Raw genomic sequence first — 15,836 nt, 5'->3', positions numbered from 1 at the left:
GAAGGAGGAAGGAAAGGAAAAAGGGAGGAAGGAAAGAAAGGAGGAGGGAGGGAGGAAGGGATGAAAATGAAGGAGGCAAGGGGGGAGGGAGGGAGGGAGGGAAGGAAGGAGGGAGGGAGGAAAGGGAAAAGGGAGAAAGGAAAGAAGGAGGGAGGGAGGGATGAAAATGAAGGAAGCAAGGGGGGAGGGAGGGAGGGAAGGAAGGAATGAAGGAGGGAGGGAGGAGAAAATGATGGAGGGAGGGAGAAAGGAAAGCAGGAAGGAGGGAGGGAGGGATGAAAATGAAGGAAGCAAGGGGGGAGGGAGGGAGGGAAGGAAGGAATGAAGGAGGGAGGGAGGGAGGAGAAAATGATGGAGGGAGGGAGGAAGGAAAGCAGGAAGGAGGGAGGGAGGGATGAAAATGAAGGAAGCAAGGGGGGAGGGATGGAGGGAAGGAAGGAATGAAGGAGGGAGGGAGGGAGGGAGGAAGGAGAAAATGATGGAGGGAGGGAGGAAGGAAAGAAGGAAGGAGGGAGGGAGAAGAAAGGGAGAAAGGGAAGAGAAGGTAAAAGAGGAAGAAGACAAAGTAAAGTGAAGAGAAGCAGGGAAGCGGGGGGGGGGCAGGGGACAGAGGAGGGGGGAAGGGGAGGAAGAGGGGAGGGGAGGGGGAGGGGCCAGGCACAGGGCCTTCCCCCCACTTACATTCTCCATGCTGTTTGGGGCAGCCGAGTTGTTCTGGCCAGGGCCGTTGCATTGTTTGCAGTGTGAAATGTTCCTGAGGACAGGACTGGAGCCCAGCAGCCTCACCTGAGAAGGGAAGACCGGCAGGTGAGGGAGGCAGAGATGCAGCAGGAGACAGAATTGGGCAAAGGGATCAAGGGGAGGCCTCCAGAGCAGCAAATTTGGGGGGCCCCGTTGCTTTCTTTTTCTCTGCGATTCCAACAGGGAAGTCTTTCAGAGACCGGATTCACTTCTCCAGCCAGGAAAATTTGCCTCGTCACCGATCAATATTACAGGTAGTCCTCCACTTACATCAGTTCGTTCAGTGACCGCTCAAAGTTACAACGTCACTGAAAAAAAAAGGGACTTACGGCCGTTTTTCTCACACTTACGACCTTTGCAGCATCCCCAAAAACATACGATCAAAATTCAGACGCTTGATCCTAACTGGTTCCTATTTATGACGGCCGCAGCATCCCGTTTTGTGACCTTCTGTCAAGCAAAGTCAACGGGGAAGCCAGATTCGCTTAACAAACCGGGTTACTATTTATCCGTTTCAGAAATTCACTTAACAACTGTGGCAAGAAAGGTAACAAATCACTTAACAAATGTCTCCCGGAACAACAGAAGCGTTGGGCTCAGTTGCAGTCGTAAGCCGAGGACTACCTCGGCAACGTTTCCTGCCACAAATAAAGCGAGGGGCTGCTGCAAATCCCGACAATTCAGCAACCCAGTTCTCCTTCCTGGAACCCACAACCCACAAGGATTTCCACCAGGTTCCCAGAGACGCAGAGATTGAGTACAGGACTCTCCAACCTTGGCAACTTGAAGCCTGGAGGACTTCAACTCCCAGAATTCCCCGACTGGGGAATTCTGGGAGTTGAAGTCCTCCAGGCTTCAAGTTGCCAAGGTTGGAGACCCCTGATCTAGTAGACATCACAAAGACATCAAAGGCACGATGACGGCGTCGTAAAGATGGTGTCACCTGCCGGGACATTTTGGGCACCAGGTACCAGTTCCGTGGAAGGAGGGTTTTGTGTGGTGCCTGCATCCCACGGATGGGGCTGTGTTTGTTTCCATGGACCGGTTTCGGGCATGCCACGGGCCGGGAATTGGGGACCCTCGGGGTAAAGGATCAAGCCCACCCCTCATGTTGAGGCCTTGTTCCCCAGGTACCCCAGTTTTCAAATTAATTGGGAGATTGGTGTCACCCCGATCGCTGCCCAACCTTCTGCCCAACCCTTTGCAGAGGAAACATCAACCCTGTTTCCTCTGCAAAGCCCACCCAAAGCCCACCCAAGGGACCCCACCAGGAGGACTCAACCAAGGCCCAAAGAGAAGCAGCATTTACCGGCAAGGACTTGATTCTCCGAAGGGGAAGCGATTCCCTGCGGAGGAAAACAGACAAGAATTAATATTTCCGATTCTCACCTGACTCCACTGGACCTCAGAAGGACACCCCCGTCCCCCCCAAAAAATCTTTCTGCAAGGACCACGGGATGATGGCTTGCTTCCCAGGTAGGTCAAGACTTGCGAGACCCTCGGCCGCAACCCTAATGATTTCCCCACCCCACTTCCAATAGATTAGGGGTCTGCAATCTTAAACACTCAAAGAGCCATTTGGACCCGTTTCCCACAGAAAAGAAAACACCGGGAGCCACAAAAACCTTCCTGTGCCTGACTATTTCTTGAGCGGCCACAAAACTAGCATACGTAGTTGAATTAAATGTTCTGTTTTCTTCTGAAACTTTTCTTTTCTTGGATTTATCCGTGGTTGGCCTACCGGGGGTTGAAAAGCTCAATAAATCATGTGCTGACAGGTGTCGCACATTGGCGGTTGTGGCGCATATTTTGAGTGATAGGGAGCCACAGCAGAGGGGCGAAAGAGCCACATGCAGCTCCAGAGCCGCAGGTTGCTGACCCCTGCAATAGATCATACAAAGCCTGCTGGAAAGAAGACAAGGCCTTCGTGGGCTCACGTGTGTCGTGTCGTGTTATGGTGGCGTTCTTTCCCCCCTCCCCCGCCCACTCCTTCCCTCTCTCGCTAAAGCGAAACTGAAACCGGGGCTTTTGAAAGGAAGAACAAAAAACCCACTTTCGGTTTTAGGCAGCAAGCAAAAAGGCTGAGGGATCGTCCGACAGGCGCCAAATTTGAATTTTGAACAGTTTTGTGTCACACCCGACACCCTTCACAGCTCTCAGCTGGGGAAAAAATTAGTCATCCTCTCCTTGCAGAAAAATATATTACATTTCTGGATAAAATCTGTGTCTATTCCCAATCGCTTCCATCCCAAAATAGTGTCATTCAGAATACAGAATGAAGAGATTCGGAAGGGACCTTGAGGGTCTTCCAGTCCAACCCCCTGGCTCAAACAGGAGACCCCAAACCATTCCCAGACAAATGGTTGACCAATCTCTTCTTAAGAACCTTCAGTATTGCAGCACCTGCAACTTCTGGTGGCTTCAGGAGCCTTGGTGGTGCAGCGGACTAAAGTGCTGTTAAGTAGCACTTAGCTGCCAGCTGCCTGCAATTACTGCAAGTTCGAATCTCACCAGGCTCAAGGTTGACTCAGCCTTCCATCCTTCCGAGGTGGGTAAAATGAGGACCCGGATTGTGGGGGCAATAAGCTGACTTTGTATAAAAAAGAACACCGCTTTGGGGGGGGGGGCAGCACACGGCTGGCTCATATTTAAGGGATTGTCCACTAGGACTCTAGGAATATCTGTACCAGGGGCTTGTGCTTTTTCCATAAATGGCTCCCCTTTGCACCTACCTACCCACCACACACACACACACATACACACACACAGCCCCCTCCCCACGTGCCTTCTGCTTGAAACTGGACGCAAGTAACTTCCTGGCCACCCCAAGCCTTGTTGATGCGAGCTCCCTCAGAAGGGCCTCCAACATCTGGAGATCATTACGGCATTTCTGAGACGTGACCCATGGAGATACGTGTAAAATTACAACAGAGAGAAGGAAAAAACAACCCTACACTTGTGCAGGATCAGAAAAGTCACGAAGGACGCAAAAGTTTTGCAAGGGAGGAGCCTCGTGAACCTGGGGCGGGGAAAATGCCCCTTCGGTGTCCTAGGGCAGGGGTCTCCAACCTTGGCAACTTTAAGACATGTGGACCAGCGGTGGGTTTCCAATATTCTTACCACCGGTTCGCCCCACGCGCACGCCTTCCACGCATGCCACTTTGCTCGCTTGCGCACCTCCCGCACATGTGCCCAGCCTCAAAAATGTGCCTAAATAGGACGGCATAGATTGGGGGTGAGTGAGATTTCCGCTACCAGTTCGCTTGAACTGGTACGAACCAGCTCTGTCCTAAGGAGTCCTTGCTGACCTGCTGGCCTCCATCTTTAAGAAACCACTGCAGTTCATGTCCCTTCCTGCTGCCAACCCTCCTCCACCAAGGAGCTGAACGACTGCAGGCAGTCCTCGACATTCAACAGCTCACTCAGCGACCGTTCAAAGTTACGACGTCACTGGAAAAAAAGGGACTTCTTCCTCTACCCGCTCTCTTCAAGCTCTCCCGGGGCTGGGCCTCATGTGCCCCCCACCCTTAAGAGGCCTCTTTTCCTCTTGAGAACCTGCAGCTTAGAAAGTGGGGAGGGGGCTTCCGCCATCCCCCCACCTTCCCCCCAGCATGCTTCGCTGGGTCAATTCAATTCCAAAGAGCCACAACAAAGGCAGGAGTTCAAAAGGGGCCTCCACGGCCGTTGCCCCCACCTGCATGCAAATGAGGGGAATGGGGGGGGTTCCAGCCAGGCGCCATCTGTCAGATATAAGCCCCCTTGCATTCACCCCCCCACCAACCATCCTGCCTCCCCCCCCACACACAGCGAGAAGGGGAGCATGCGCACAAACCCCTCCCCAACCCTCTCCGCTACTCAAAAATCAAAGTCACCGGGAGAAGCCCGATTTGTTTTAACGGCCACGTGCTTCACTTAACAACGTGCAGGGAATCGCTTAACAACCAGGGCAAACTTGTTGGCAAAACAAACAAACAAACAAACAAACGAGGCCCGCTTCACGAGAGACACAACTCGCTTAAAAGAACTTGTCTCGCTTAGCCACAGAGAGTTTCGGGGGTTCTCACTTGTGGTCGTAAGTCGAGGACCCCCTGTGGAAACCTTGGATTTGCCCTCCGGGCCATGCAAAGGCCCCAGATTGCTCAAACTTCTTAGAAACGGGTTGTGCAAAGGACTTAAGCCCCCAAATCCCATCACAGCGGACAACAAAGCACCCTTAAGCCAGGAGCAATAAATAGATTAGGATCCCACATCCGAAACCCGACAAAAGGAAAAAAAACCTCTCCAAACAAGAAAAATTCCCACGAACTTCTCCCCACCAGCCTCACACCAACAACTCCGTCCATTTGGCTTTGGGGTTTCATCCCCTTCTTTGGCCCACAGTTTGATTTCACCCTCCCAAACGAGCCATTTAAAACTACAGGCGGTCCTCGCTTTACGACCAAAGTTGAGTGCACTGAAACAAAGCGACTTACGACCGTTGAGCACACTTACGACCATCCCGAGTCCCGTGAGCAAAATTCAGATGCTCGGCAACTGACTCATATTTATGACGGTCACAGTGTCCCGGGATCGTGTGATCCGCTTTTGTGACCTTCTGAAAGGCAAAGTCAACGGGGAAGCCATATTCACTTAACAACTGTGTGACTAACTTAACAGCTGCAGGGATTCGCTTAACGACGGGGGCAAGTAAGGTTGCAAGATTGGGTCGGTCAGGTGAGGGTCTCGACTCACAGCGATCGTAATATTCTGGGTTCCGTTACCGTCATAAGTCAAGGATTCTCTTTCCAACATTGGTTGTTTTTATCCATTTTTATTATTTTCTCTCTTACGCTTTTAATGCCATCAGGAGTCGCTTCGAAACGAGACGGGCAGCAATTACGTTGAGTCAATAAATAAAATTAATCATAAATTTGGAGACAACAGATAAAACTTCCCCACGCAAATTCCTTTTATGTCAGTTTTAATGATACGTTTGTTCTTTCCTTTGTACATTTTATTTTTATTGTTAGCGTTTGAAGACGTTGGTTTGGGGTTTTTTTTTCTTTTTTTCTTCCTTTTGCATTTTAACTTTGGAAAATAAACATTTGTAAAAAATAAAAGAAATCCCTCAACTCCTACGTCCCCCAAATGCTCTCATTTTTGCAGAGAAGATAAAAAATATTGTTATATGGGCACAAATACCCCACACAATTCCCGTGTTTACACAGAAGAGCATGCCGACTTACACATCCTCAGGAAACATCTCCACATCTGGCTCCATAGGAGAGTCGGGGCCAACACCTGCACGACAGAAAAAGATGATTACTGGTAGTCCTCGACTTATGTACAATTCATTTAGTGACCGTCCAAAGTTACAAAGCAACTTAGGACTGTTTTTTGCCACACTTACAACCGTTGCAGCATTCTCCCACGGTCATTATTCGGACGCTTGGCCACTGGCTCGTATTTATGACGGACGCAGTGCCCCAGAGGTCACGTGATCCCCAGCCAAGTCAAGGCCTGGGTGGGGAATTCTGGGAGTTGAAGTCCACAGGTTCGTCATGTCCCCATCGTTGCCCAACCATGTTAGAAGGTCTGTGATCATTGCAGATAGTCACTAAGAGACCCAGTTGTTAAGTCGAGGACTAGCTGCGTAGCCCGCTGAGATGCGGCAGACCGGTTTGGAAAGCCATGGGTTCAAATTCAGCCCCACCCGTCTCGAATCTCACCTGAGTCGGTTGATTCCGAAGATACCGAATCTTGAGAGGTCCATTCCTTTCTGAAGTCTAGGTTGAGCTTCTTTTTCCTTTTGGGGGTGTCCCAGTCACTGCAATGCAAAGGGGGAAGGAGCCTTGATAGTACAGTGGTCTAAAGCACCCTGTTATTAAGACCAGCTGCCTGCAATTACTGCAGGTTCGAATCTCGCCAGGCTCAAGGTTGACTCAGCCTTCCATCCTTTCTAAGGTAGGTGAAATGAGGACCCAGTTTGTGGGGGCAATAAGCTGACTTTGTATAAATATACAAAAGTATGAAGGCTATTGCTTAACGCATTGTAAGCCGCCCTGAGTCTCCGGAGAAGGGCGGCATATAAATCAAATTTTTTTTAAAAAAGGGGGGGGGAGGGAATTAAGATCACCCCACTAATTGCTAATTGGCCCCGATTCCTTTCCTTCCATTTCTTCCTGAAAGCTCGCTTCAAGAAACTTGCAATTAATATTTATTTTTTTCTGAGTTCTTCTCCTGGCTCTTTTCATTCTCCCTAGTTCATCATCATCATCATTATTTCTTTAGTACAGAGGTAGTCCTTGACTTACAACGGTTCATTTAGTGACTCTTCCAAGTTACATCACTGAAAAAAGTTAACTACGGCCATTTTTCACACTTATGACCATTGCGGCATCCTCAGGTGATCAAAATTCAGACCCTTGGCAACTGACTCGTATTTATGACGGTTGTAGTGTCATAAACCGGGGTCACGTGATCCCCTTTTACGAACCTTCAGACCAACCAAGTCAAAGGGGAAGTCAGATTCACTTAACAACCGGGTTACACTAACTGAACAACCGCAGTTATTCACTTAACAACCGCAGCAAGAACGGTCATAAAATGGAGCAAAACTCACTTAACAACTGTCTCGCTTAGCAATAGACATTTTGGGCTACCTGTATTGGATTTAACTGAATGTTTTTAAACTTTTCGTGTCTAATGTTCTAATGCCGTGTTTCTCAACCTTGGTAGCTTGAAGATGGGTGGACTTCAACTCCCAGAATCCCCCAGCCTTCTGGGAATTGAAGTCCACCCATCTTCAAGCTTCCAAGGTTGAGAAACACTGTTTTAATACCTTTTTTAAAAAATTCTGTCATTGTCTCGTTCTGTATTGATGGCCTGGTCAGTCGGCCGGAACGAGACAAATTTCATAAATTTAACAAATTGGACAAATGAAATTTGCATTTCCTGAGCCATAGCCACCCAGGTTTTTTTTAGTTTTTTGGCTTTGTTAAAAAGGCTGGGCCTGGTTTATCTGAAACAAAACTGTCACCAGGAAGGGATGAATGATTAACCACCAGCCAGGTGGCTCGGAGAACAGCCCTGGCAGCTGATCCGATCATCGTCTCCGATTCAAGCCTGCCATGAGCCATTTCCCATGAATAACAGAGTAACAGAGTTGGAAGGGACCTTGGAGGTCTTCTAGTCCAACCCTCTGCTCAAGCAGGACACCCTTGAGTCTATTGATGGCGCAACCACAACTTCCAGTGGCAAGCTGTCCCACCGGCTAATTGTTCTCACTGCCAGGAAAAACTCCCTTTCGTTCTAGTTTCGATCTCTCTTGATCAATGGATGAAAAGTGATCAAGGCGAGAACCAGCCTAGAAAGAAGAATAATTATTAAAATTATTATATTAAAAAATATTTAAAATTATTAATGAAAATAATAATTTCCTAACAGTGACTTATCAGTGGGAACAATTAATGGCTTCCAGAATTTATGGGTGCTCCAACACTGAAGGTTTTTTTTTAGAAGAGACTGGCACAGCCGTTTGTCTGAAATGGTATAGGATCTCCTCCTTGGGGTTGGACTAGAAGACCTCCGAGGTCCCTTCCAACTCTGTTATTCCACTCTGTGTCAAAGCAGGGGGGGAAAAAGGCTAGCGTTAGACCCTTTTCTGGGTTTAATCATGGCCACTTGTGCTAACCAGGCTAGGCTGGGTTCACCCAACATGGGAAGGGGCAAAAGGGACTCCCCCCCCCCAACACAGACATCCATTTTTGCAAGAAAAAAGACTTGGCACTTGGAGATCCCTGGTCAACCAAGGGGGTCCTTCCAGCCTTGTGTAGCAGCCCCTTCCTTCCTGAGCGTCAGGCTGTGGGAAGGGGCCTCTCTCTCTCTACGCCACGTGTTGCAAGCACCCTCCACGCTCAGCCTGGCTCCCTCTCTTCCTCCTCGCATTATGCAGAGAATTACAATAGGAGCAGCTGCTCCTGGGAGCATTCCTGCAGAAGGCCGGGGAGGAAGGGAAAAAATGCCAGAAGCAGGAGGAGGCCCTGCCAAAAACTGGCACTCAGTGGGGAGGAAGAAAAAAGGGTCAGGGTTAAAGCCGCCTTTAAAAAACGCCTTTAAAAAGAGCCGATGGCAGCCTAACCGTTGCCGGAAAAAGAGGGGAGGGTTCAGAGAAGCTTCTTTGGGGAGTCCCCCCATCGAGACACACCCAACCCCAAAACGTACCACTCCCATCAGAAACCTCTTTCCTTAAAAAAAAATCTGCCTCCGGCCAGGAAAACAAAAATCTGAATTTGCCAACATGTGGAATAAATTCAAATGTTTGCTGCAGGCAATGGGAAGGCAGACATTCCAACAAACCAATCGCACCCCCCCTCCCCAATTTTCTCCCAGCACAGGAATCTTATTGAGGGGGGGGGAAGGGTCGGGTCAGGGAGGGCAGCCCCCAAACAGGCCTGGCTTCCCAGAGGAAAGTGGCTGGGACCCGGAGCCAAACGCTCCAATGGAGAGGCAAGCACAGCATATTTGCAGGCCGACCTGTGGGGCTATCTCCGGGATCTCCCCCTAGTCCAGCTAGACGTAAACTAGGATTCCCACATCCAGTGGCAGTTAAGTCTCTTGCTCCTGAGTAAGTGCACCCAGAAGCACTTCCTCCCTGCAGGCCCTTGCTCCCCAGTACATGGCCTTGGGGTGGGGGGCTCCCACAATAGGGGACAAGGGTAGGCTACAGACCAAGCCACCCCAAAGGCTGCAAGGAGGGAACTGCTTGACGGGGGAAGGCTTAGGGGTGGGGGGGCCTCCCCAGCTGCCCCCCTCCCTGTTGCTCCTTCCTGATCAGAGGCAGCCAGGGTGGAAGGGAGCCCCCTCCCCTCAATTCAGCTTATCTGAGAGGCTCACTTCCAGCTGTGTGTGTGGGGGGGGGGTTCCTTCCCACTGCAAAAGACCCCAACCCTTCCTGCTAGTTTTGCCCTAACATGCCAAGGACTGCTTAGCCTCAGGGAAAGGCTTTGCCCCAAGTTTCTCCAACCAGAGGTTCCCCCCCCCAAGTCAGAAAGAGACCCCCTGCAGCCTGCCCAGTAGGCTGATGGGGCTGATGGGGGGTCTTTTCTGCCCTCCTGGCCCCAGCATGGAAGGAAAGGGGCCCTTGACCTTGGCAGCACCTTTGAAGGGGGGGGGCAAAGGCCAAGCATTTCTCCCACCCCCTGCAAACCCCCCCCCACCGAGAGTTCCTCCGGGCAGGCTGATAAAGCTCCTCCCCCCCCCCCCCGCTCTGCACATCTGGAGGGCCGCGAATCTCCCCCTCCCTCCCGCGGGGCCCGGCCTGCCCTTCCCCCGCAAGCCTGACAGCCCAGCCCGCGTCCACATTCCTGCCGCCAAAGGATCCGCTTTTGTCCGCCCTCCTGCCCACGCGGTCCCGGTTCTCGCCCCCCCCCCAATCCCCTCACCCCCACCCGCGATGGGGGAAAGGAGGCATGCCGGAGAGGAAGAGAGAGAGAGAAGGAGGGGAGAGAGGGAAAGAGGAAGAGAGAGAAAGGGAGGGGAAGGGGAATAGAGGGGAAAGAGGGAGGAAGCGAGAGAGGGAAAGGAAGGGAAGGCGGGAGAGAAGAGAGGAGGGAAAGAGAGAGAAAAGGGGAAAGAAAGAGGGAAGGAGGGAGAGAGGGAAAGAGGAAGAGAGAAAAGGAAAGAGAGGGAGGAGGAGGAGGAGGAGAGAGAGGGAAGAGGAGGAGGAAGAGAGGGGGAAATTGAAAGAGAGAGAGAAAAGGGGAAAGAGGAAGAGTGGGGAGAGTGGGAAAGAGAGAGAGACAGAGGGAAGGAGAGGAAGAGGAAGAGAGAAAGGGAAGAGAGGGAGGGAGGGAGGGAGAGGGGGGAAGAGAAGGAGGAAGAGAGGGGGAGAGTGAAAGAGAGAGGGGAAAGAAAGAAAGAGAAAGGAAGGGAAGGAGAGAGAAAGAGAGGGAAGGAAAGAGGAAGAGAGAGGGAAGGAGAGAAAGAGGGAAAGAAAGAGAGAGAAGGAGAGAGGGAGGGGGGGGTCCTTCCTTCCTGCCTGCCCGCCCCGCTTTACCTGCCCAGCCCGGCCAGCTGGTCCATGTGGAGGGCCAGGTGGGTGACCGGGGACATGGCGGCGGGGCGGCTGCCGGGGAGGCCGGGCAGGGCGCGGGGCTTGCGGGCTTGGCGTCGGGGCTCCGGGGAGCGGGCGGGGGAGCCGGCGGGGTCCATGGGCAGAGCCTCCACGGGGCAAAGCGGCTCCCAGCTCCGGCTCCGGCTCTGCTTTGCGCCTCCAGCCCTGCGCGCCAAAGAGGAGAGCCGGAGTCGGCGCGGGAGCTGGCCCGGCTCCTCCTCTCCCGGCCCGGCCCCGCAGCTGCCCTCCCCTCCCCTCCCTTCCCCTCCCCCCCCCGGCCAGCCCCGCATTCAGATTCGAAAAATAACAGAGCCAAGAGGCGCAGCGCCAACCAATGGCTGCCCGGCTGCGCAGGCGGAGGAGGAGAAAATGCGCAAAACCGCAGCAGGAAAAGAAAAGGGGAAGGGGGGGGAAGAGGAGGAGGGGGGAGCACGTGACTTGCTTTTTTTTTTTTGCACTGGTGGAGGGCTGTGCGTGCCCCCCCCCCAGCCTCCCACTCACCCCCCCCACACACACACACAGCTTCCAGCTGCAACTTGCAAACCGGAGTGGCGTGGCAGCCTCTGGCTCTAACGGGAGGCCTGGCTGGGGGGGGGGGAGGTGAAGTAGGGGGGGTCACATTGAAATTGGGGGTTTGTGGCCTGGCAGGAGGGGCGCCTCTGCAGCCCGTCAATCTTGGTCCCCTTGAAGAGGGTGGGGGGGCTTCGACTCCCAGCGTTCCCCAGCCAGCCATGGGGTGGCAGAGCATTTTACTGGGGGGCGGGGGGGAAGGAGGGGTCCTGATTCTTCCCTGAGCAACAGTAGGGTTTGTGTTGTTTCCTCGGGGAGGGGGGGGGCACCAAGTTTGGGGACTGATTCTCAGCACTTTCCCCAATCTGGATTTAATCTCTCTCTCTCATTCTTTCTCTCCCTCTCTAATTCTCTTCTTTCATTTTCTCTTTTCTCCCTCTGACTTTCTTTCTCTCTCGCATTCTCTGTCTCATTCTTTCATTCTCATTCTTTCTCTGTCTCGTTCTTTTTCCTCACTTTCCGTCTCCTCTATCTCCTCCTTTCATTCTCTCTCTCATTCTTTCTCTCCCTCTCTCATTCTTTCATTTTCTCATTATTTCTCTGTCTCATTCTTTTTCCTCACTTTCCGTCTCCTCTATCTCATTCTTTCATTCTCTCCTCATTCTTTCTCTCCCTCTCTCATTCTTTCATTTTTCTCTCTGTCTTTCTCTCATTCCCTTTCTCTCTTACATTTTCTATCTCATTCTTTCATTCTCTCTCTCATTATTTCTCTGTCTCATTTTTTCCCCTCACTTTCCATCTCCTCTATCTCCTCCTTTCATTCTCTCTCTCATTCTTTCTTTCCCTCTAATTCTTTTTCTCTTTTCTCTCATTCTCTCACACATTTTCTATCTCATTCTCCCATTCTTTTTCCTCACTTTCTGTCTCATATTCTCTCTCACTCTCTCTCTTGCACACACATACACAACCTATGAGTTTTTGAACGCACCACTGCCTTCCAATCCCTCTGCCCACCAAAATACCAACCCAAGCACGGTAATAAACTCAAAATAGACAAAAGTTGTGATGAGAAAGGCAAGTTAAAAGAAAACGGAGGGGGGGGGGGAATCAGGATACCATCTGGCAGGGTGAGATGTGTGAACAAAGAGACTTTGGCCGCACAATCCCCAAGTTGCATTCTTGGCATTTTATGGATGATTTGCCTTCCGCTGCTTTCGGGCCACACCTCCCCCTGGATTTTTTTCTTTTACCTCTGGATGCCAGCACCTTCTCCAAAAACATGCTGAAAAAGGTGGAATAAACAAAGAAACACCTGGCCTGGAAAGGTAGACAGATGGAATATGTAAGTTTGATAAGGTCAGTTGTGGCAGGTGGAGAACTATTGTGGGTTGTGTATCCTGCAGCCGTTTGTGCAAATAAACAATGTGCTTTCACCTTGTCCAGGATATAACACACAAATGTTCCTCTATGTGGCAATTGCTGACTTAAACGCAGATGGTCCTCGACATACGGCCACAATTGAGCTCAAAACTTCCCTTGCTAAGCAGGACAGTTGTTAAGCAGGTTTTGCCCCGTTTTACGACCTTTGTTGCTTGTTAAATGAATCACTGCAGGTTTTGGTAACTCGGTTGTTAACTGAATCGGGCTTCCCCGTTGACTTTGCTTGTCAGGACACAAAACGGATCACATGACCCCGGGAACTTGCAACCGTCATAAATACGAGTCAGTTGCCAAGTGCCCCAATTTTGATCGAGTGACTGTGGAGATGCTGAAGCAGTCGTAAGTGTGAAAAATATAGTCATAAATCACTTTTTTCATATTGTAACTTTGAACAGTCACTAAATGAATGGTTGTAAATCAAGGACTCCCAGCATGCCAAATCTACAGCCATTACATGGCACGGGAAAATGGGAAATATGGGACATTTGTTTGAATCTCAGTATTGAATCCTTGGCCTGAAAATATCCAAGCAATTCAAAGCCTCAAGAGTTGAATGGCCAGAAATGAACTCTGCCGGAACGAAAGAAAGTTCTAAACATATGGACAGTCTTTAGTCCAGAATACAATCCCTGGTTGTATAAACCGAGGAACAGGACCAAAATCACAGCCATTAATTGCAACGGGCAGTTTCCTGACTTAGTGCAAAGTGCAAACCCAACCCAATTCAGCCAACATCCTTGGTTGTACAAACAGAGGCAGAGAACCAAAATCAGGTGAAGTCTTAGTACTTCTTGATAAATCCTTAGGAAGGCCACACCTGGAATCCTGCATCCAGTTTGGGTCACCACATTACAAAAAAAAAGGTTGAGACTTTGGAAAAAGTGCAAAGAAGAACAACTAAGAGGATTAAAAGCCTGGAGACTAAAACATACGAAGAACGGTTACATAAATTGAGTTTGGCCAGTCTAGTGAAGAGAAAGACTACAGGAGACATAATAGCTGCCTTCCAATATTTGAGGGAGGCCAACCTATTCTCCAAAGCCCCTGAAGGCAGGACAAGAAGCAATGGATGGAAACTAATCAAGGAGAGAAGCAACCTGGAAATAAGGAGAAATTTCCTGACGGAACAATTAACCAGTGGAACAACCTGCCACCAGCTAGAGGCTTTTAAGAAGAGACTGGATAATCATTTGTCTGAAATGGTAGAGGGTCTCCTGTCTGAACAGGGGTTGGACTAGAAGACCTCCAAGGTCCCTCCCAGCTCTGTTTATTCTATTCTGTTCTATTCTAATTTTCTATTCTATTCTATTCTCTATATTGTATTCTCTATTCTATTCATCACTGGAGGTTATCTGAAATGATAGAGGATCTCCTGCTTGAACCAGGGGGTTGGACTGGATGACCTCCAAGGTCCCTTCCAGCTCTGTTCTGATGGATAGGCTGTGTTTAACACCCACGCTGTTGTTATTGCAGAAACTCTTGCAATGGCTCACATTTTCCATCCTGTGAGTGGCCAGGGCTGGGCCCTGGCTGTAGGTCAGCTCAGTCCAGAGGTCAGGTGTGAGACTCACACACACACACACACCTTGACGGGTGGGGAGGTGGTGGCTGCTTCTGAATGCTGGTTATCTGTTTGGCACCAGGCGCCCCACCTAGGGCGTCTCCAAGATTTTGGCAGGAGCATTATCACCCGCGGAGGGGCCGGCGGCTCCAGCCAGGCCACCGACAGCCGGACGTGGCTGCAGAGAGGGAGCTAATCAGGGGTGCGTCATGGAGGGAGGGTCTCGCCTTGACTGACAGGGATCAGGTTCAGGGCCTAGCAGGATCCTCCGGTGGTCCCATGCCAAGACACGGCCACCCCAAAGGGGTACATCGCTCTGTCTCATCTCTCTCTCTCTCTCTCACACACACACACACACACGTGTCTCACACACACTTTTCCCACATAAATCATCTCACACACACATGTCTCTTCCTCACACACATACACCCCCAATGTCTCACATGCGCACACATGTGTCTCCCACAGAAGCCTCTCACACACACATACGTCACTCCGTCACGCACATACACACCTCTCACACATACACACACACAAGGCTTTCAATGTATATACACACCTCTCTCACATGCACACAAGTCTCACTCACACATAGACATACATCTCAAATACACACCTCACACACAAGTATCACATTTCTCACAAAGAATCATCACACACACACACGTCTCTCCCTCCCACACATACACACCTCTCTCTCTCTCACACGTCATACACATTTCTCACACAAACACATCTCACATGACACAAGCCTCTCACATACACACCTTTCTCTTTCACACACATACACAAGCCTTTGATGTATACACACATCTCTCACGTGCACTCAAGACTCGGTCACGCATACTCACACGCCTCTCTGATAACACAAAATCTCACACACACACCTCGCACACAAGTCTCTACCCATGAACAGATTTCTCTCACACAGAAACACACCTCTCTCACGTCCCTACAAGTCTCTCACACACCCACATTTCTCACACACATGGACACACCTCTCTCACACGTGCACAAGTCTCTTTCTCTCTCTCTCTCTCTCTGTCTCTCTCTCACACACACAGAGAGAGTTGCTTTTACAATTGCCAAAAATGGCTGCCCTGAGGGGGGAATTCACATCATAGTAAAGCCGCTTCTCATTCAGCTCTTCTAAATCGCTGCTGATTTTCTACAAAAAAGGGAGAAACGGGGATTGGGTGCTTAATCTGGAACATAATCCACTTTGTGGGAAATCGGAGCCCTTTGATAAGGAGCCAGATGTCTTCCAACGAATCGAACATCATTTCTTTCTAAGCAGCATCTGCAGATTAGAGGAAAATGGCTGCTGCCTTTAGCTTCATTAATCTCAATAATTAATCCCCATGCAGGGATTAATTATGTCTTCTGTGAAATATCTCCAGGGGTTTCTTGAGTAAAGGGCCCCTGAATTTAATTTGTTTGATACCGGGAGGTTCTGAAGCGAATGGATTTTGGGGGCCCACCCTGTCTACA

General features: G+C 50.4%; 1 protein-coding gene across 2 annotated transcripts in view; it reads right to left on the bottom strand.

Annotated features, from left to right (window-relative positions):
* The window catches only part of CDC25B (cell division cycle 25B), a 30,598-nt gene extending 19,594 nt beyond the window's left edge, over nucleotides 1-11,004 (bottom strand). For both annotated transcript variants that reach the window (XM_087874759.1, XM_034406182.3), the window contains exons 1-5: nucleotides 10,778-11,004; nucleotides 6,450-6,547; nucleotides 5,967-6,021; nucleotides 2,051-2,087; nucleotides 682-786 (exon numbers count right to left, since the gene is read on the bottom strand). In XM_087874759.1, the coding sequence (XP_087730885.1) occupies nucleotides 682-786; nucleotides 2,051-2,087; nucleotides 5,967-6,021; nucleotides 6,450-6,547; nucleotides 10,778-10,932 (450 nt within the window). In that variant the 5' untranslated portion in view covers nucleotides 10,933-11,004. The remainder of the gene's footprint in view (nucleotides 1-681; nucleotides 787-2,050; nucleotides 2,088-5,966; nucleotides 6,022-6,449; nucleotides 6,548-10,777) is intronic.
* Between the last annotated feature and the right edge of the window lie 4,832 nt (nucleotides 11,005-15,836).

Source organism: Pantherophis guttatus, chromosome 8 (genome assembly GCF_059756535.1).
Source record: "Pantherophis guttatus breed Tessera chromosome 8, ASM5975653v1, whole genome shotgun sequence".
NCBI lineage: Eukaryota > Metazoa > Chordata > Lepidosauria > Squamata > Colubridae > Pantherophis > Pantherophis guttatus.
The sequence above is the reverse complement of the archived record's forward strand: the minus strand, read 5'-3'. Positions and strand labels throughout refer to the sequence as shown.